The following is a 20698-nucleotide window of genomic DNA, read 5'->3' on the forward strand; positions in this document are numbered from 1 at the left end:
TTTTAAAAAAGTGTTTTTTAGCACTTCAGAAAGCACTGCATCTGCATTAGGTCCAGTTGCTCTAATTAAATGTTTGGAATTATCATTCCCCACAGATGGGAATTGGGAAAAGATGTATGCAGTGGTGAAAAAGAAAAGTGTGGATACATAGCATAGCTGAAACACAATGCCTTTGTAGTTGCCTAGTTCAATTCTTTTCAAGCTGGAGAGACAACTGAAGGGGCTGGAGAACCCAGAGTGCATTTCTCAAGGCCGGGATTTGATCTCGATACCACACAGACCCCACTGGGTGTGCTGACCCCGCTCTTCCTCCAACAAATAAAACAAAATAATGATCTTTGTTTTCAGGAAGGTGCACGCCAAAGAAACAGGACAGTTTGCCAGTTGTCCCAGCACTATGGGGCATCAGTTTTGGCCAAGATGTGCATTCCCAGGAGACCTGGGAAGTGACCACTCTGTGATCAGGCTTTGTGGTTTGTTTGTGATCAGAAGGTTCGCTTGTCTAGAGTAATGGCTGAACTTTCTGCTGGAATAGCTAGTCCTACTTTAGGTTAAAGAAGAGAAATTCTGGAGCTGGAGAGGAGAATTAGGAGGTTAGGGTGAGGTGCTCCTAAATGCATGATCTCATGCACCACAGGGGACCCCATCACACCAAACACAGAGCTCAGTCATGTATTTAAGCAGGTGGTCCACCAAACCCAAACTAAAACCAACCACACAAAGGAGACCATATGTTGCTTAATGAGATCATATGTGTTGCTGAAATTGAACTGGGGTTGGCTGTGCACAAGACAAGGACTTTATCTCCCATATAATCTCTCTGAACTTGATTTCTTTTTCTTGCCTGGTTGTTGTGATAAGCATTTAAAAAACTGTTTTGATGGGCTGGAGCAATAGCATAGCGGGTAGGGCGTTTTCCTTGCACGAGGCCAACCCGGGTTTTATTCCCAGCATCCCATATGATTCCCTGAGCACTGCCAGGGGTAATTTCTGAGTACAGAGCCAGGAATAACCCCTGTGCATCGCTGGATGTGAACCAAAAAGCAAAAAATAAAATAAAATAAAAAATAAACTGTTTTGATGAAAATGCCCTGTACCTGATCTCAGAGGAAAGCCTTTCATTTTCCCACCCATTAGTATGATGTTGGCTATGTGTTGTAAATTACTGTCTTGAAGTATGAGCCTTCAATATCTATTTTGTTGAGAGTTTTGAAATCATGAATGGATATGGAATCTTATCAAAAGCTGAATGTATATGTATACTGATATGATCATATAACTTTTAGGTTTCATTTTATGCATTACTGTAATTATCTTGCATATATTGAACCATCTCTGCATCGCTGGAATGTATCTGATTTTCATGTATGAATCATGAATTATACTTGATTAAGTGTGCAGAGGATCTAAACTGGGCCTCCAGCTCACAGCCCCAACCCTTTGTGTTATCTCCCACCCCCAGACTTTACTTTTTTTGGGGGGTCACACCTATCAATGCACAGGGGTTTCTCCTGGCTCTGCACTCAGGAATTACTCCTGGCAGTGCTCAGGGGACCATATGGGATGCTGGGAATCGAACCCAGGTTGACCCATGCAAGGCAAACGCCCTACCTCCAGCCTCAAGACTTCACTTTTAAATCAAGTCTAGAAATCTGCATCACCTCAGCTTTGGGTGCTGTGAAAAACAATAAGTTCCTGCCTTTGCTCCCTCTATTCTTATAGAAATAGATATAAAATGCAGGGATAGGAAAATTTTCAGATAAAAACACAAGGTTGACTTTGATAGAAAACAATTTTAATTAAATATAGGGGACAGTAACAGTAAATATAAAACATGAAATTCAAAACAGCGAAGGGGCATGTGGGCGGGCAATGGAGAGGACTGTAGGATCTCCACGGACACCAACTGATGCAAATATGCACTTGAAGATCTTAAGTACATGCTTTGCACCTGGCTCCAGAATCTTACAAACATGGAAACACACAACAGACATTCAACACCAACACACACTCAAACATCCCGCCCAACCTAAGTAGCTCTTAACCCAGCTTTTCTCTCTGTACATCCCTGAGGGTTGGAGAAAGAACACTTTCACTTTCGGCTGCCAGGCTTCACAATAGCTTGAACATTAAGTGTGTCCACGGGGCGGTCACTCCAGGAGTACTTCCGGAACCCGCTAGTAGGGTGCTGGCTTCTTCCTCCACAACTCATGAAACAGGGGTAGACCTTCCCAGCCATAGAAACTCGGCTGTTGCTTCAAGGACGTTTCATACTTCAGGTCAGTGGAAATCAAAAGGAAACCCTGAAGGGAAAGAATAAGATAATGTCACACTCTGGGCCTGGCCCGCCATGGCCCGTCTAAGTCCCCCTGACGACTTCATGGTCAAGCGTGAGTGTGTCATGCTCTCTCATCTCCCCGGACCCCTAGAGTTAGTCACTAGACTGTGGAATAAGCCACTGTACCCACGACTCAAGCCACCGAAGAAGGAGGGGGTGCAGGCTATAGGACTGGAGAATCCATTCGAATCTGACAGCTACCTTTGCAAGTAAGACAAGTCTCCCCAAAAGAAGCGAACAAAGGTATTCTGAAGTTTGTTTAATTAATTAATTATTTTTTGACTGATTAGTTGCCATTTATTCCATTTTCCCCACGCGCCTGCCCCAGTCTCTCTGAGCCTCCCATTCTAGTCTCACACTCCCCTCATTCCTGTCTCCTCCTGTCTCTCCCGCTCATCTCTCCGCGCTCGATCTCGCAACCTGAACTCTCTCTCTCTCTCTCTCTCTCTCTCTCTCTCTCTCTCTCCACGTGCCTGCTCCTGGATTCTTCTACATTCTTCTCTTTCTGTCCCCCTTGCTAGCCTCTCCACAGTCCATCATGCTGCCCTGCTCTTTCTCTCTCCAGCTCTCTTGTCCTGAAGTTTGTTTTAACATTGGAAGCAGGACTGGAGAGTTAGTACAGGGCTTGATCCCTGGCATCACATATGGTCCCCTGACCGGAAGTGATCCCTGAGCACTGGGTCACAAATAAGTCTTGAGAACCACCAGGGGATCAAACAAGCAAACAAAAAATTGATCCGGTTCATAAAGAAATGAGAGCTCAGAGTAGGGTCTTTAGTGGAGGCAAAAGTTTGTGGGAATATGGGAAGAACCAGTGTGGTCTCGTCAAGACCTTTGATAGCCATTAAGATACTTCCCCCATCTTAGTCTTAGTTTCCGCATCTGTACAATGGGACTAAGAACCCCAGTCTCACAGGTTGACTGGTAAAACGAAATAAAACACGCTACGCTGCCTCTAGTGGGGTGAGGAAAAATTTGACTACAAAGGGGAATTTGCCTCAGTCTGATTTTGAGGAACGGTATGTGGGTCAACTCTGACAGTGATCAGGGGCCGGAAAGTACAGTGAATAGAGCATTTGTTTGCCTACACACAGTTGTCCAGGTTTGATCTTTGGCAGCCCGTATGTTCTCTGCAGCTCACCATCAGTGATCCAGGAGTAAGCCCTGAACATTGTCAGGTGACCCCAAACCAAAAACCAAACAAAAAAATCTGACAGAGATCAGACTCCGGGTGTTACTTCTTGCTCTGTGTTTAGGGAAGGATACACGGGGTCAGGATTGAACCACCAGCAGCCTAAGGCAAGATGAGTACCTTAAACCCTGCACAACTTCTCCCCACCAGGGAAGGACTCGACCCTGACAGTAGTCCCTAGATTAGAGAAGGCCACTAACTGACAGGACTTGGTCCTGGAGTAACTGACCTTGCAGCCCTCATATTGATATACAAATGTTTCAAGTTTTGAGTCGTCCTGTATCTTTGGCAAATGCCTGTACTCTGACTTCTAACTCAAGTTAGAAGTAAAAGCTTGGGGCTGGAGCAATAGCACAGCCGATAGGGCGTTTGCCGTGCACACGGCCAACCCATTTCGATTCCCAGCATCCCATATGGTCCCCAGAGCACCGCCAGGGGTAATTTCTGAGTGCATGAGTCAGGGATAACTCTTGTGCATTGCAGGCTGTGACCCACGGTCACGGTCACGGTCCTCCCGTTGTTCATCAATTTGCTCAAGCGGGCCCAGTGACGTCTCCTTCATGAGACTTGTTGTTACTGTGTTTGGCATATCGAATACGTCACGGGGAGCTTGCGAGGCTCTGCCATGCAGGCAAGATACTCTCGGTAGCTTGCCAGGCTCTCAAAAAGCAAAAAAAAAAAAAAAAGTCAATGCTTTTCACTGCTAACTGCAAGCAACATTGTTTGCAAAAGTCCTGGGGGGGGGGAGGGGCAGGAGCAGAACAAATTTAAACCGCTAGGAAGCCAGAGAAGCAGAGTTATTTTTTTCCAACCAAGGGAAACCCATGAGCGAAGAGCAGAGTCAAACTCTTACCTCAAGAACTTCAATCTCCGATTTGGTCAGGGAGATATTGTATGGGTTGGGCAGGGGAATTCCTTGCTGCAATTTGGCTAAAATATAGAACGAGAGAATTAGAAAACGATGAGACAACAGGCACAGAAATTTTGGCAAACTTTCTCTTCAGAGACATCGGCAGTGTTGTAATGATTTCTCCTTTAATTCTACCTAGTTTCTAGTTTTGTGTGAGATGTCCCCAGTCGTTCTTCTGGAGGGAGAGTTAACGAATCCTGCTTTGTTAAAAGGAGCCTGTAATCGGGCAACTCTGAGGGCAGAAATTGGCAAGACGTGCAATTTACATCTTGAAAATGCCTTGAGGAGCGGGGTTCTGAGGACGTTTTTGTCTTGAATATAAAAATAGTTTAATTCTGAGGTGGGGAGGGCTGCTGGGGGATTGAACCCGTAGCCTCATCCACGAGGAACATTCACTCTACCACGTCCAAGCACCAGAAAAAAAGCATTTTAATTAATTAATTTATTTGTTGTTACTAATTTATTTAGGCTTTGGGGCCACACCCGACTTGTGCTCAGGGGTTGGTTACTCCTGGCTCTGTGCTCAGGTCACTCCTGGTGGAGCTCGGGGAACCTTAGAAGGTGCCAGGGTTTGAAGCCAAGTGCCTTCCTCACTGTACTATCTCTCTGGCCTTCACAAAAATGTGGTTAAATAAGCAAAACCCAAGATGCTGCAGTTCGTGGTGTTCTTTGCCTTTTATTTTGGTGCCACACCCAGAGTGCTTAGGGCGTACTCCCAGCTAGGTATTATGGGGTCATTTCTGGCAGTGCTCAGGGGACCATGCAGTGCTGGGGATGGAACTTGGGCCTCCAACATGTATAGCAAGTGCTCAGTCCATTGAGCTGTGTACCAGCCCAAAGATGCTGCGGCTTATAAATAATTCTAGTGCATAAAGCAGACAGGCCTGGGATTGTCATTCATTAAATCAGTGGAACTGGGCCCCTTCCTTTCCCTCCCCTCTCCCTCCCTCCTCTCCCCTCCTTTCTCATTCTCTTTCCCTCCATCCTGGCTGTGCTCAGGGTTTACTCCTGGTGGGCTCAGTGAACCAGACAGGGTCCCTCCCTGGGGAGATTGTGATGCCAGGGATCGAACCCGTGGCTCCTACTGCAGTAGGTACCCTGCCCATGGTCTTATCTCTCTGACCCGAGACTTTCTACTTTCGAAGGAAAATGGTTTCAATTTTTGAAACTCAACCATAGTTAGCTATGCTTGCTGAATTTGCAAAGAGGGTTGAACTGACATGGCTTGTGCCTGGAACAATTAACTTTGCAATCCTATTGTTGATGGTACAAATGTTGATGGTACAAAAAAAAAAAAAAGAAAAGAAAAACTAACCCAAGCTAGTTCTGGCGCTACCTTGGGTTCATCCTAATAGTCTCGGAGGACAAGCTTCAGGGTGAAAAGTCGCTGACTATCTGCAATCCAATGCCTTCCTCAAAGTCCCTTCCATCCTTTTTCATCCCTCCCTTTCTTCTTTTTTTGCTTTCAGTTTTGGGGCTACTTCTGGTGGTGCTCAGGGGCTAGGCCCAATCTGCTGCTTGAAAATAAAAATATAAATTTTTATATCACTTCTGGTGGTGCTCAGGGATCACCCAGTGCTAGGGGTCGAACCCAGATCTCTAGCATCCAAGTGTGCACTCTGTCTACTGACCGTCCCTCTTGACCCCAGGTCACCTTGTGGGTGGAGACCCCCTTACCATTGGCCAGTGGGAGGACGCCGAAGTGTAGAATAGAGGACAGAATGTTCTCGAACCTCAGGACCTGTGATGAAAGGGGAAACAGTCAGTAGCCCAAGCAAGATGCTTCCCCAGATAAGGAGAATCACGGGCTCTTGGGCGGAAACCATTCCTCAGCCTATCTGCTTCTGACGATGGACTTTCTTTCTTTCATTCTTTCACTTTTTTTGTTTTTTTTTGTTTGTTTTGCTTTTTGGGTCACACACAGCAATGCTCAGAGGTTACTCCTGGCTCTGCGCTCAGGAATTACTCCTGGCGGTGCTTGGGGGCCATATGGGATGCTGGGAATCGAACCCAAGTCGGCTGTGTGCAAGGCAAAAATGCCCTAACTTCTGTACTGTCGCTCCAGCCCCATGCCCTTGAACCTTCTGCACAGGCAATTTTTATTGTTCAGTTGTTTATCTGTTTATCTGTTCTCTGTTGTCCACACTGTGTCACACACATACAGACACTCACACATGTAACCCTCACACAAAACCTGCAAAAATCCTCACATACTCACATGTGCACACACACAACACACACATATACACACACACTCTAGAAGGGGGCTTTCCCATCGAGGCACCATTGACATTGAGGGAATTGAGCAACACAGTCCTTTGTTGCAGGGGGGGGGGGGAGGGGGCATCCTTTGCCCTGTGGGGTGTTTAAGCTACATCCTTGGCCTCTTCCCATGAAATATCTACAGCATCTCCCGCACTCTCTCGAGCGTATCTCCAGATACACCTTCAGATGTCATCAAATGTCCTAGGAGGTGGGGGCATGATGGAGGTCAGTTGGAACCCCCCAATCTAGGTCTCAGCTTCTGAAACTGGGGATTGTGGACCTCTAGGAGGTTACATAACTGAATGTGCAGTAGTGAAGAAGTTTGAATGTGCACAGTAAGAGGTTTCTGGTTTTGTTTTGTTTTTTTTCTTTTTGGGTCACACCCGGCGATGCACAGGGGTTATTCCTGGCTCATGCACTCAGGAATTACTCCTGGCGGTGCTCGGGGGACCTTAAGGGATGCTGGGAATCGAACCCGGGTCAGCTGCGTGCAAGTCAAACACCCTACCCGCTGTGCTATCACTCCAGCCCCAGTAAGAGGTTTCTGAATGCCTAGTGACAAATGTGTTTGTCTGAGGAGTTTCTGGCTGTGCTCATCTGTGTTGCATTTTGGGCATAAAGGGATTGCAGGTAGGAAATATCCATGAGGCCATGCTATGGGCTGAAGCACGTGCTTCACATGCAGGAGGTTCTGGCTTGATTCCCAGCACAGGGAGTAGCCCATGAAAACCTGTGGGTGTGGTCCTCCATCAATACACTTAAAGAAAGAAGCCCTGTTATAAGGACACCTAGGAATTGGTCTTGTTGATCTCTCTCTCTCTCTCTCTCTCTCTCTCTCTCTCTCTCTCTCTCTCTCTCTGTCTCTCTCTCTCCCCCTTATTTTGGCTTTTTGGGTCATACCTGGTGATGTTCAGGGGTTACTCCTGGTGGTGCTCGGGGGACTATATGGGATGCTGGGGATCGAACTCAGGTCAGCTGCATGCAAGACGAACGCCCTATCTGATCTAGCTCCTGGTCTGGTTGATCTCCTGAAGCTTATGGAAAAACGTACAAGTCGCACCTGGGATGTTTTTCTCCAGACAGGAGGTCACTAGGTCCCCTCCCCTCCCCCAGTCCCAAATGGTACTCCTGGGGCCAGAGAGATAGTACAGTGGGCAGGGTGCTTGCTTTCCATGAGGCAGACCTGGTTTTGATCCCTGGAATCCCATGTGGTCCCCTGAACACCACAGGGAGTAATTCCTGAGTGCAGAGTCAGGAGTAATCCCTGAGCAAACTCAGATATAGTCCTCAAATGAAACAAAACAAAACAAAAAAGGTACTCCTACAACCAATCTAGCCTAGATTTAGATATGTAAAAGGTCTTTGAAGAGCAAACATAATCTAGACCTAATTACATATAGCCTCTTCCGTTGGGAGTTTGCATTTTATTAAAATATGTATATATTTTTTGGTTTTAGGGCCCAGCCTGACAGTGCTCAGGGGCTAATCCTGCCTCTGGACTCAGGAATCCTCTTAGCGTGCTCAGGGAACCATATGGGATGTCAGAGACTGAACCCAGAATGGCAGCATGCAAGGCAAACATACTGTACTATTGCTCTAGCCCTGTGAGTTTTCATTTTAACTTTATCCCTGGAGGATTATTTAATCCTGGAAACAAAATCTCCCCTAAGTACCCGCTAATTTTTTCTTTCTTGGGAGTGTTGTTTACACCCAGTGGTGCTCAGAGGCTATTTCCAGCCCAGTGCTTGGGGATCACTCCTGGGGTGATCATGGCTGGGATCCAACTGGAATTGGACACATGCAAGGCAAATGCCGTAAACCCTGTACTATCCCAACAATGCACATTTCCCTCAACTTTATACAAAGTCTTAACAGTCTTCTGAATTCTTTCTAAAGTCTTTCTGCACAGATAAAAGTGAATTCCAGAGTTTCTTTCATGTTTGTGGTGGGTTTGGTAGACATGAAAAACTTGAAAGTTAAAACCTTTATTCTTGGGGCCAGGCGAGTATCTCTAAAGGCTAGAGTGTGAGGTCCAGAGTTCGATTCCTGGCACCTCATGTTCAGCACATGTGGGCATAGCCCAGGGAGCCCCCACACCAAATCATGGGATTTGGTCCTGGAGACCACCAGTGGTCCTGGTTCTCTGGGCCTGGGCTGCATCGCCTGCTTCACTCACACACCACACTATCAGGCCTGCACAATTGTTCTGCGTATCGCTGGATGGACCTTGGGTCCTCCAAGCATCACCGAGGAGCCCCCCCCCCCAGCCAAAAATAAAACTCCTTCACTCCGGAAGAACCCACGTGTCTACGTCCATTAACGGCCATTCAGGAGGTGGGAAATGCCTACCTCAATATTGCTGCGATCAATCTCTGGCAGAGAAAGGCGGAATCTGAAACAAAAGCCAAAACAACAGGAAATGGTCAAAGGAAGTTTAAAAAATATACAAAAAAGTGTGAGCTTAAAATTTTTTTAAATTTCTTTTTATTTTGGAATATGCCCTGAGCGGGCTGAAGCGATAGCTCAGCGGGTAGGGCATTTGCCTTGCACGCAGCCAACCTGTTCGACCCAGGTTCAATTCCTCCGCCCCTCTCCGAGAGCCAGGGAAACTACCGAGAGTATCTTGCTCGCAGGGCAAAGCCTGGCAAGCTACCCGTGACGTATTCGATATGCCAAACACAGTAACAACAAGTCTCACAAAGGAGACGTTACTGGGCCCGCTCGAGCAAATCGATGAGCAACGGGAGGAGAGTTACAGTACCCTGAGCACGGCCAGGTGTGGCCCAAACCCCAATCCCTAAAAAGGAACGTATTTGTGAGTTTCTTTTTTCCCTTTTGTATTTTGGACCACACCCACCATGGTCAGGAGATACTCCCTGTGGCTCAGGGGACCATGTGATGTCCGGGGTTTACACCCAGCACACCCCACACGCTCACCAGCCCTTGGGTCTATCTCCTGTGCCCCCGGAGTTTCCTTTCAGTACAAGTCCTGATGGCACTTCCTGAGTGAACCCTCCAGGGATCTCCCAAGAACTAGACTATCTTTTCCACGTAAGGCCTCTTCTTTCTCTTTCTAGTTCTCTGCCCACCTGCAGCCAGTCGTGGCTCATTCATTACCAGAAGCGGCACAGGGGCTAAACAGTTTGCAAAAACTTCTCATTCTGGTTCTGAAAAACGTGCAGTTCAACTTATGAACCACTAGGTGGCGCCTGAGTTCAGTTCTTAGACTCATGTCCTCACCTATTTCTTCAAACTATTTGAAGTAGGTGTGTGTGTGTGTGTGTGTGTGCGCGCGCGCGCGCATATACATGGATCTATCTATCTATCTATCTATCTATCTATCTATCTATCTATCTATCTATCTATCATCTATCTATCATCTATCCTTGCAGGTGAAAATCTATTACGACTTTCTTTTCACCATCAAAACTATGATCTTGGATTTTCCTTCTTGCCTTGTACAAGCCAAAAAAGCAACAGCAACTACTCTGGCAACTTTAAGGTGGACTCCAGAAATGTCACCAACACTCTGGACTTTGTGACTGAATCCAGCAACCAGAACTTCGTCATTTTCCTCAATAAAAATTCAAGCAGTCATTCTAGATCATCTGGACTTGGATACAATTCCTTTTTTGTTTGTTTGGTTGGTTCTTTTGGGCCATACCCAGCTATGCTAAGATGCTTATTCCTGGCTCTGTGCTCAGGGGTCACTCCTGAGGGGGCCCCGGGGGGGGCATATGAGGTGGCAGGGAACAACCCAGCTCAGCCACGTGCAAGGCAAGCAAATGCCTTACCTGCTATACTAGTTTGCCGATCCCCATGACACACTTCCTAAGAGCAGAATGTGGCTGTTGGCCTCAGCCTGACTTTCCCTAGCACAATCCCCTGGGCACAGCAAGCTTCTCCAGCCCTGGGCTCACATGGACTTTCTTGCACTGTTCATGCTATTACTCCCGACCTTGTCACATCCACTGTGCCCATAACACGGGCCTGAGTCAATAAGCTGTTTTATTACAGAACCAAAGTCATGAAAGAGAAAGGGAACTCAGTTAGCTACACCATGAAAATAGGCAAAAGCAGGGCCAGAGAGACTGTACAGTGAGTAGGGTTCGATCCCTGGCATCTCATATGGTCCCAAGCATCACCAGGGGGGTGATTCCTAGGTGCAGTGCCAAGAGTTGGCCTTAAGCATCACTGAGTATGACCCCTAAAGTCAATATACATATATACATGAACTGAAAGGACAATGCTGGACAATGCATCATGTAGAAGAGGCAGTTTCTTAGCCTGATGGGAGACCAGAGACCAAATTCAAATTCTTTTTTTTTGGGGGGTAAGGGAGGAATATGGGGTGATGGCACAACCACTGGTCCTCAGAATGCCAATCCTTAACCCTATGGTAATGGCAGACATTGAAAATAAACCCATACCCAATTCCCTATTAAAAAATGGTTAGATAGCTCATCTCTTTGGCTTCTCTGACCTCCTTGGGGGGTGGAGAGCCAGTATTAATTCCTGTGCATTTCCGGGATTGAGTACGCAGCATATTTAGGATGTCAGTTTGGTTCGTTTATTCATTCATCCCACAGATGACAGATGAACACCCAAGATGGGTGAGCTCTGGGAAAGATACTGAAGACACAATTTTTGGTTGGTTTTTTTTTTCTTTGGCCAAACCTAATGGTGCTCAGGGCTTACTCCTGCTCTATGCTCAGGGATCACTCCCAGAGGGACTCAGGGGACCATAGGGGATAATGGGAATCGAACCCTGGTTGGCTGCATGCAAGGCGAGTGAGTGCTCTACCTGATGTGAGATTGCTCTGGCCCTGGAGACTCAGTTTCAAGTTGAACCAGAAACAGTCAAACTCGCGCATCGCCTGCAGCCTGAGCGGGGTGGCAGCTATTTACCAAAGGGTCCCAATAACTCAGGGTTAATTACAGAATGAGATGGACGCTCGTGAGGCAGAAGAGAGAGATCTGAGGGAATGTGGAGGGCTTGGGTGGACCCAAGGAAGGGAAGCACAGCCTTGAGCTGACCTGGGAAAGAGGAACAGGAGCAAAAGGGCCAAGTGGGGCTGGAGCAATAGCACAGCGGGTAGGGCGTTTGCCTTGTATGGGGCCAACCCGGGTTCGATTCCCAGCATCCCATATGGTCCCCTGAGCACCGACAGGAGTAATTCCTGAATGCAAAGCCAGGAGGTAACCCCTGTGCATTGCCAGGTGTGACCCAAAAAGCAAAAAAAAAAAAAAAGCTGAGTGGGGGAGCAAGCAGGAAAGGGTCGGGGTGGGGGGAGGGTGCAAAGGCCACAAAGAGAGAAGAGAAGGTGAGGGAGGGTGACAGACAGTGATGCCTGCTGGCAAGGCAGGTGGTGGGAAGCGGGCAGAGGCTCTGGGAATGCTGGGAATTTCACTATTTACCCCAAGAACAAAGAGTCCAGGGAGGTCCCTCAGGGAGCTGATGCTAGTTTTCCGCCTCCTGATGCTGCTGGGAGGAAGTTCCCACCCCCCATGGAAACCCTGAGATGTGAAAAGGTGAAAAGACAGCAGCGCGGACTGGGCGTGCGCACACGTGCATGAAACCCTGGGACCGGTCTTTTGGGCAGTGACTCTCTGTCCATCAGCATCTAGCTTGGTCCCTGTGTGCTAACCAGGCGTGTCTCCCCACCACCCCTGAATCCAGAGGGCAGTAAGCAGGGCCCTCTCCCTGCTCTGTGTCCAGAATGGAGCCAAGTGAGCAGAGCGAGCAGCACCCAGGTGGCCCCGTTCATGCATGCATGCAGAGATGAGCTGGGCAGGGAACTGGTGGGGATCGGCTGCTGGAATTGGGGTCGCTTGGAGGCAGGACCACAGGTGATGGTCACTCGAGCCTCCAGGCTGGGACGGGCTTTGCACCAGGGGAAGTTCCCAGGGAAGGAAGGATGCGTGGAACCCCTTCCAGTTAGGGAAGCGACCCACAATGTTTTCACACACTCATTCTTCCCACAGTATGGGAGAAGCAGAAGTTATGGGGGGGTCTTCTAACCTTTGAGGGGGCCAGCCCCATGTAGCAATCCTTTGTCCCAGCTTCCAGGAAGGGTGGGGAGGGCGGCAGGCATGTCAGGGCCCGTGCCTGCTGACCGGGTCACAAGCCCAACCACCTCCCCAGACCTGTTTTCTGCTTGGTGGTGGTGGTGGGGGGGTTCTCTCCAGGTGGCCCTGTTGGGAAATGCTTATCTGCCCAAGCCAGGAGCCCAGGAGGGGCCAGCCTTCAGCTTGGAGGCAGCCCTCCCAGGTGTTTTGGCAGTGTGCACAAACACACACACACACACACACACACACACACACGAGAGCATCTCTCTCTGCAGTGGATTGCCTTGAGCTTTGCACGTGATTTGAAGACAGGTCAGGGTTAAGTCCTTTGGATGAGCACAAAAAACAGGAAAGTGACATTGAACTTGGCCTCTGAATTCATCTGAAAAATACCCACAATGTAGACCAACCTGCCAAAGAGAGCTAGCTGGCTGTCAACAGAGCAGTGAGGATCTGATTTATGGTTTTGTGTGTGTGTGTGTGTGTGTGTGTGTGTGTGTGTGTGTGTGTGATAACAAGGGAGAACTATGCCTTTTTTGGGGGAGAGGGCTGGGGCCACATCCAGTGGTGCCCAGGGTTTATTCCTGACTCTGCACTCAAGGACCACACCTGACAGGGCTCAGGGGACCGTACAGGGTGCTGGGGACTGAACCCCAGTTTAGGAGTGTACGAGGCAAATGCCCTACCCACTGTACTATCTCTCTGGCCCTGTGTCCTCATTTTACAAAGAAGGAATCTGAGGCACAGAGAGATCACCTGGGACTCCACTGCTGATGAATGCCAGGGCTGGGATTTGTTTGCTTGGGGGTCATATCCAGCTGTACTCAGAACCTACTTCCAGTTCAGTGCCTGGGGGTTTCTGCTACTGGTGTTGGGGACCAGACAGTGCCAAGGATCCAGCCAGGCCCCTGCATACAGGGCAGGCACATGAGTCTTCTGAGTTAGCCCCCTGGTCCCAGTGCTGGGATTTGAACCATCCAATGCCGTGATCTTTTTGCCTCTCTAAACCTGCCATTCAGGGGCTGGAGAGAGAGAAAAGTGGGGAAGGCACTTGCCTTGCATACCTTGCTGACCCTGATTCCATCCCCACACCTATATGGTCCCCCGAGCCTTGCCAGGAGTGACTTTTGAGTGCAGAGCCAGGAGTAGCCCCTGAGCATCACCAGGTATGGCCCCCAAACAAATAAAAACCACCCCAAGGCCCCTTAAGCTGGTCACTCCTAGAGCTTGCATCTGCTTTGTGTGGTTTCTGTCTCTGTGGCCAGCCCTAAGCAGGGGCTGGTAGGAGGTGATGGGACTCTATAGTGTGATATTGGGTCACCCCCTTTTTCAGGGACACTTTACTGATCCCTGCCCCCCCTCCACCAAACTTGACATTTATCCTCCCCTGTCTCCTTGGCATTGCCAAACCAGTTTAACCTGAAAAGCAGCAGCTAGTGGGGGTACATTAGGAAGAGCCAGCTGAGGTACCCCATCTGGGAGGCAGGGCCCCCACTCGCTTTCTGGGATGAAGTATGCCCTCTGGGCAGCTCTGCTCCTTGGCAACCTCTTGCCTGCTATTTGGCTGTCACAGGCCCGAGTGAGGCCTGGCCCACCTTCCTCCAACAGCTCTCCAGGTTTGCTGCAGCCCCCAACTCTTGCAGAAGCCCCCTCTGATTCCACGTACATGGCTGGTGCAGAAGGACTGGCTGGTTTAGAGGAGCCCCAGCCTCAGTTGGACCAGGAAACCCCCCAGTAAAGCCATCTTGAAGTCTTTCTGTCTGGGAAGCCACATGCTTTGTTGGTTCCTTTTCCATCTATGTATGGCACTGGGGGATTGACCCCAGCTTCACACTTCCAGGTAGGTGCTGGACCACAGTCACATGGCTGGCCCCATGAGAAGCACTTTAAGGGGATGAAACCACCTGAACTTTACATCTTCCTCTAACTCCTTGTGTGTGACTCTCGCCCTGATGGAATGTAGGTCCTCACCGCAGACTGCTGGTTTGTGCATTTCCACACTCCACAGACTCTCTTTGTAGCGTGTAACACGCCCTGTGTTTCACAATAGTCTTCATAGCCATTGTGTTGACTTACTGTGATTGACTTTCTTCCCTTTGATTGATCTCCTATTATTACTACTACTATTACTACTGGTATTTGGAGGGTCACAACCGGCAGTACTCAGGGCTCACTCCTGGCTCTGTGCTCAAGAATCATTTTTTTTTTTTTTTGCTTTTTGGGTTACACCTGGCGATGCACAGGGGTTATACCTGGCTCTGCACTCAGGAATCACTCCTGGAAGTGCTCGGGGGGACCATATGGGATGCTGGGAATCGAACTCGGGTTGGTTGCGTGCAAGGCAAATGCCCTACCCACTGTGCTATCACTCCAGCCCCAGGAATCACTCTTTGGGGGCTTCAGGAAACCATATGTAGTGCTGGGGATGGGAGCTGGGTTGGGTGTGTGCAAGACAAATGTCTTACCATTGTACGATCTCTCTGGCCCCTGGTTTCCTATTTTATTATTATTTTTTTTGGAGGGGTGCATACTCAGCAATGCTCAGAGGTTACTCCTGACTCTATACTCTGGAATTACTCCTAGCGGTGCTCAGGGTGCCACACGGGGCACAAGGGATCCAATCCAGGTTAGCCACCTGCAAGGTAAACACTCTTCTCTGTACTATCACTCTGGCCCCTGGTTTCCTGTTCTTTTAGGACTTTCACGGGCTGGTTTTGCTCCCTCTTTTTCCTCTCCTGGATTTAGTCTGAGCCAGCCTGTTCTGTGTATCCTTCCTCACATTATCCGGTTCACAGCCTCAACCACCAGCCTCTAAGGCTGAGAAAATGTACTCTGGAGGTGGTTTTTCCAAGTGGCAATTGAGCGCTCAGTCGTGGATGTATAAAATCCTTCCACATCCTTTCATACTGTGCGACTTGCCATGAGCCAGCAAAACTGAGTCTTATAAAAATCTATGTTCTAGTAATGGGATCAGCATTCGGGAGCTGGAAAATGCCTTAGAGATGACTCAGTCCAACTTCCTATTTGACAATTAAGGAGAGGGAGGCTCAGAGCAGTGAATAAACTAAATCACAGCTACAGAAGAGGGAAGGAGGGATCTAAAATGCCTTTCCTCACATCTCATGCTCTTTCCTGGAGAGTATCCTTCCTGCATTTGATGAGTAGGAGCTTTAGTTTATATTGCTTTACCATTAGTGTGTGCATTTATGTTGCCATAACTTACACTTATTTTCTTCCCATTTAATCTTTTTTTTTTCCTTTTTGGGTCACACCTGGCAATGCACAGGGGTTACTGCTGGCTCTGCACTCAGGAGTTACTCCTGGCGGTGCTCAGGGGACCATATGGGATGCTGGGATCCGAACCCGAGTTGACCGCATGCAAGGCAAACGCTCTACCCGCTGTGCTATCTCTCCAGCCCCCCATTTAATCTTTTTGTTGTTTTTTTTCTTTTTGGGTCACACCCAGCGATGCATAGGGGTTACTCCTGGTTTTGCACTCAAGAATTACTCCTGGAGGTGCTCAGGGGACCATATGGGATGCTGAGAATCGAACTCGGGTCGGCCGCATACAAGGCAAAAGCCCTACCCGCTGTACTGTCATTCCAGCCCCCCGTTGATTTGTTTTTTTCTGGGGGCCCCACCTGGCTGTGTTCAGGACTTACTCCTGGCTCCATGATCAGGAATCACTCCTGGCAGGGCTTGGTAGACCCTATGTCGTGCTGGGGCTTGACCTGGGGCTGGCTGTGTACTAGGCAAGAACCTTGCCCACCGTCCTATCTCTTCGACCCTGACCTTTCATTACTAGAGTTCCCAAAGGTGCCATCAATGGTCCTTACCTGTTCAGAGACAGGGAGCAGATCAATTTTTGTCCCAAGATGACGAGGCCCACACTGGTGCTGGCAACCTGTGGACCACAAAAGCATCGTTACTAAGGGGAGCCAATCAGCTCTATTGGCCACAAGTGATTGTAATAGTGGAGACACTCCAAGCTCCGCTTTTTCCCCTATTTCAAGATATACTAGAAAGTGTGTGGGGGGGAAACCTGAAAATATTGTCTTTTAGGTAGGGAAACTGATGATAAGCTTTTTGGGTTTGAGGATCTTCTTTATATCATTTCCCCATTTTCTCCTAGCCCATACACGATATGAATATGTATTTGCATGTATGTGTGTCGGACGGCAGACACATGAGCAAATCAATGAACAACAGGAGGACAGTGCTACAGTGCTATGTGTGTGTGAATGTGTGTGTGAGTTGTGTGTGAACACTCTGCATAGGTTAATTGAATTAGTTCCTTTCCATTGGATCATATTTGGCCTTCATCTCCCTTTTAAGCTTGAATTCCCCCTTGGTAGACTTCCTTTAAGGCTAACAGAAATTCAGCTTTCAGTATAATAATGAAGCAGAGAAGGCTGACTGGTTATTGGACCAGATAGGGGTCTGACCACCTCCAAGACCTTCTCCAAACCCAGTCTCACCCCTCATGGACAGGTTCCCTCCTCTGCCTAAATGTTGGTGGCCTGCTACAGGGACAGATCTGTTACCCACAGGCTGCCCTCCTGTCCTGTGGACTTACAAAGTCCATGGAGACAATGTTTTCTGTGGTCGAGTTCTCAGTCTTGGTGAGAATCATGATGGAGGCCGGGATGTCCAGGGTGAAGTTGCCCGGTAGCAAATGGACAACGGGAGGCTCCGTGGCCATGATCCGCATCATGACAGGCTGTGACAAGATGTAGCTCTCAGCGATCTGCCACATTGGGAGAGAGAAGCACAGATCATGACTGTGGAAGTTGGTTAGGGGAGACCCCAAATTGGGGGTGGCCTGTGGGGATAAAGGTGCTGATGCTGGTGCTGTAATTTGTGTCAATGAAGATACATGCCAGGGAGAGCTGTTGGGGCTACCCGCTGGGGTCAACAGGTTAAGTTTCACACCATGCAGATAAAATAGAAAAAGGCCCTTTGATAACAATAAAAAAACCCCGAAAATAATAATAATAGCTGATATCACTTCAACTGCTCTTGTGTGGCAAGCAACAGTCCCAAGACTTCCTGCACAATCCTATTTGATCTCCACCAGACTCCTGTGAGGCAAGTCTGATTGGGATATCTGCTTCGTCCCCGAAGAAAGTGAGCTGTAGGGAGCCGGAGCAACAGTGCAGCGGGTAGGCACTTGCCTTGCATGTGGCTGACCCAGGTTCAATCCCAGGGTGATTCCTGAGTACAGAGTCAAGAGTCAACCCTGAGCATCTTCGCTGGGCATTACCCCGCTCCTCACTCCCAAAGAAAAAGTCAGCTGCAGAAAGGCCCACTCATTTTCCCAGGGTCCCGGTTCAGGGACTGGGGAGGAAGTCTACAGGACTCCAGAGTAGGTTTTGCATGCTGGAATCCTAGCATGTTCCCCAGTACCTCTCAGTCCCCTGAGTATCTTTGGAAGGGAATTCTGAGCACTGAGCCAAAAGTAGCCCCAGCAGCAATGGGTGTGGCCCCTAAACCAAATCACCTTTCCCTAAGGAAGTTTCCACATTGTAGGGCTGTGGTTCAGACCTCTGCCTGTCTGTGCCAAGAGCCTTGTTCTCGAAGTGGGGTGCGCGAGCACCGCCAGGAATAATTGCTGAATGTAGAGCCAGGAGTAACCACTGTGCATCACCAGTTATAACTCCCCTCAAAAAAAAGATAGAAGTGGGGTGCAGGCCAGACTTCAGCAAATGGCTCCTGTCCTCATGCCTTTCTGGATGCTGTGCTAAACCAAATTCAGGGGTGCTAAAGGCATGCCAGCAAGACTTCGCTTTACTAAAGTCAGGAACGAGGCCTGCTGCTCCTGCATTTCCTAGTCAAGCTCATTATTTTTTAACATGGTGGCGCCTTAGGAGGGACTGAAGGTGTTATTTGGTGAACTTACAATACCTTCCTTGTAACTTCTTCAATAAATATTTGTGAGATTTTTTTATTGAAAGGAAAACATTACATTCAGAATGGAAAGATGGACTCAGAAAGGAACAGAGAGAACCCGTCAGTCTCCCGGAAGGAATTCCCATGAAACCAAATACATTATCAAGGAGTTTCACCCTCCCACCCAGCCACCCACCTCCGCACCCTGACCAGCCGGACTCACCCAGGAGAGCATGTTGCCAATGCCTGGAGAATTCGGAGCCAAGTGCTTGGAAATCTGCAATAACAAAACCATCGTACTATTGCCCGAAATTTTCACTTGACCTGTTTTTCCCCCCCATGGAAAATCTAGCTTTTCTTATGATTTCTAGGGCTCAAGAAGATGTTGCATGAGAAAATGTTTGTGTTTGAAGGTGACCTATTCTCTGTCTAGTCAAACCATAGGACACCAGAGGCCCAGAGGTCAAGAATTTGCTTTTAGTACAAGCTGAGCATGGGCATGCTACAGTCTTTGGATAGTCAGTCATGAGCCATTGGCCCCATTTTCAGAGACAACTGAGACAGGAGCGCTGGGCTAATCTCCCTTCACAGATAAAAGGTTTCTACCTCCGAAGCCAGAAGAAGCTGATTCTAAGCAGGGCACGGTGACTCTGACGAATGGGAACCCGAGATTGATAGCTCCCATTCGAGTTGTAATTATACCATGTAGAATGAAGAGATCCATCAGGATGCTCAATAAAACCGGTTGGTTGACTGTCTGGGGAGAGTGTTTCCATTATAAGAGGAAGGGGTGGGGTAAAGGTAGTTAATGAGTATCTGTTTTATTACTGGTTGTTGTAGATAAATCAGGTACAAGTACCAACAGGAGAAAGCTTTCAGGTGTCTAGGGCAGGGAGTAATAATAGCCGGGACAATATGCAGCAAGTAGAGAGGTTGACTTGGGCGAGGCGCTGGGCTCCTGCTGCAATCCCTTTAGTGTTCCTAGGAAAGGAAATTCTCACTTCCCTTCAGCGGCAGAAACGCTGCCCCAGAGAAGGTAAATGGAAATGACTGCAAATTGCAGGCAAGACGCTGTGGCTGTGTCCGTGTATGTACGGGATGTCCGGGAGTTTTTTTTTTTCTCTTTTTTTCTTTTCTTTTTGCAGTGCCAAAGATTGAACCCAGGTCCTCCCCACATGAGGTATGTGCTTGGGCTTCTGAAGCCCACCCCTGGGCTTTGGCATTATGTAAGATTAGGCGGGAACAGGGGCAAGTGCCATAGAAAATGGAAAGAGCAGAACAGGAAACTCAACAATTCCTCAGCTAATAACAACACAACTCATCCTGTCAGTCCCTTTGGTCCTGCTCGGTGGAACAGTCTAGAAAGGGCCAGCGATGGAAACTCTGCTGGGCTCCTTCCAGTCAGACTAACTGCCCTGCTGCCTGTTCACGCTCACACACTCTCACCTCTTCCGTGGATAGGGTGACGTTGAAGGCCCCTGCTGCAAAGTGAGCGAAGGACGCAGACTTCAGGAAATACTCAGAGATTGCAATGTAGAGCATTGAATTAGTGAGTTCTGGAAGCATCAAGGGGGCTGGGGAGAAGGGCGGATCAGAGAGGTTTTGCAGTGGGTAGAAGACCCCCTGTGGGAAAAAAACAGAAACAGTGTCCAGTAGAGACTCAGACGTTTATTTATTTTTTTTAATTTTAATTTTTTTTTTTGCTTTTTGGGTCACACCCAGTGATGCTCAGGGGTTACTCCTGGCTCTGCACTCAGGAATTACTCCTGGCAGTGCTTGGGGATGCTGGGATGCTGGGAATCAAACCCAGGTCGGCTGCATGCAAGGCAAACGCCCTACCCGCTGTGCTATTGCTCCATCCTGGAGACTCAAATGTTTAGAGTGAAAGGAGATCTAAGGAAAGTTCCAGAAACTTAGTAGGGACGGGGGTGGGGGAGGGGAGGCATGGGGGGGGAACAGAAATAAAAGATAACACCTTGGAATTCTTGGCTAGTGACTGTGTTCCAAGTCTTGGTTGACTTCCGTGCATATTTGG

The 20698-nt window shown here is 48.5% G+C and overlaps 1 protein-coding gene across 1 annotated transcript in view; it reads right to left on the reverse strand.

Annotated features, from left to right (window-relative positions):
* Window positions 1–2177: 2177 nt before the first annotated feature.
* BPIFC (BPI fold containing family C) overlaps window positions 2178–20698 on the reverse strand; it is a 39072-nt gene continuing 20551 nt past the window's right edge. The window contains exons 8-15 of the mRNA XM_056119592.1: window positions 20110–20286; window positions 18887–18940; window positions 17351–17521; window positions 16611–16678; window positions 9055–9097; window positions 6118–6181; window positions 4384–4460; window positions 2178–2303 (exon numbers count right to left, since the gene is read on the reverse strand). Of these exons, the coding sequence (XP_055975567.1) occupies window positions 2178–2303; window positions 4384–4460; window positions 6118–6181; window positions 9055–9097; window positions 16611–16678; window positions 17351–17521; window positions 18887–18940; window positions 20110–20286 (780 nt within the window). The remainder of the gene's footprint in view (window positions 2304–4383; window positions 4461–6117; window positions 6182–9054; window positions 9098–16610; window positions 16679–17350; window positions 17522–18886; window positions 18941–20109; window positions 20287–20698) is intronic.

The sequence above is a fragment of the Sorex fumeus genome, unplaced genomic scaffold (assembly GCF_029834395.1).
Source record: "Sorex fumeus unplaced genomic scaffold, SorFum_2.1 ptg000003l, whole genome shotgun sequence".
In the NCBI taxonomy this organism is placed as follows: Eukaryota; Metazoa; Chordata; class Mammalia; order Eulipotyphla; family Soricidae; genus Sorex; species Sorex fumeus.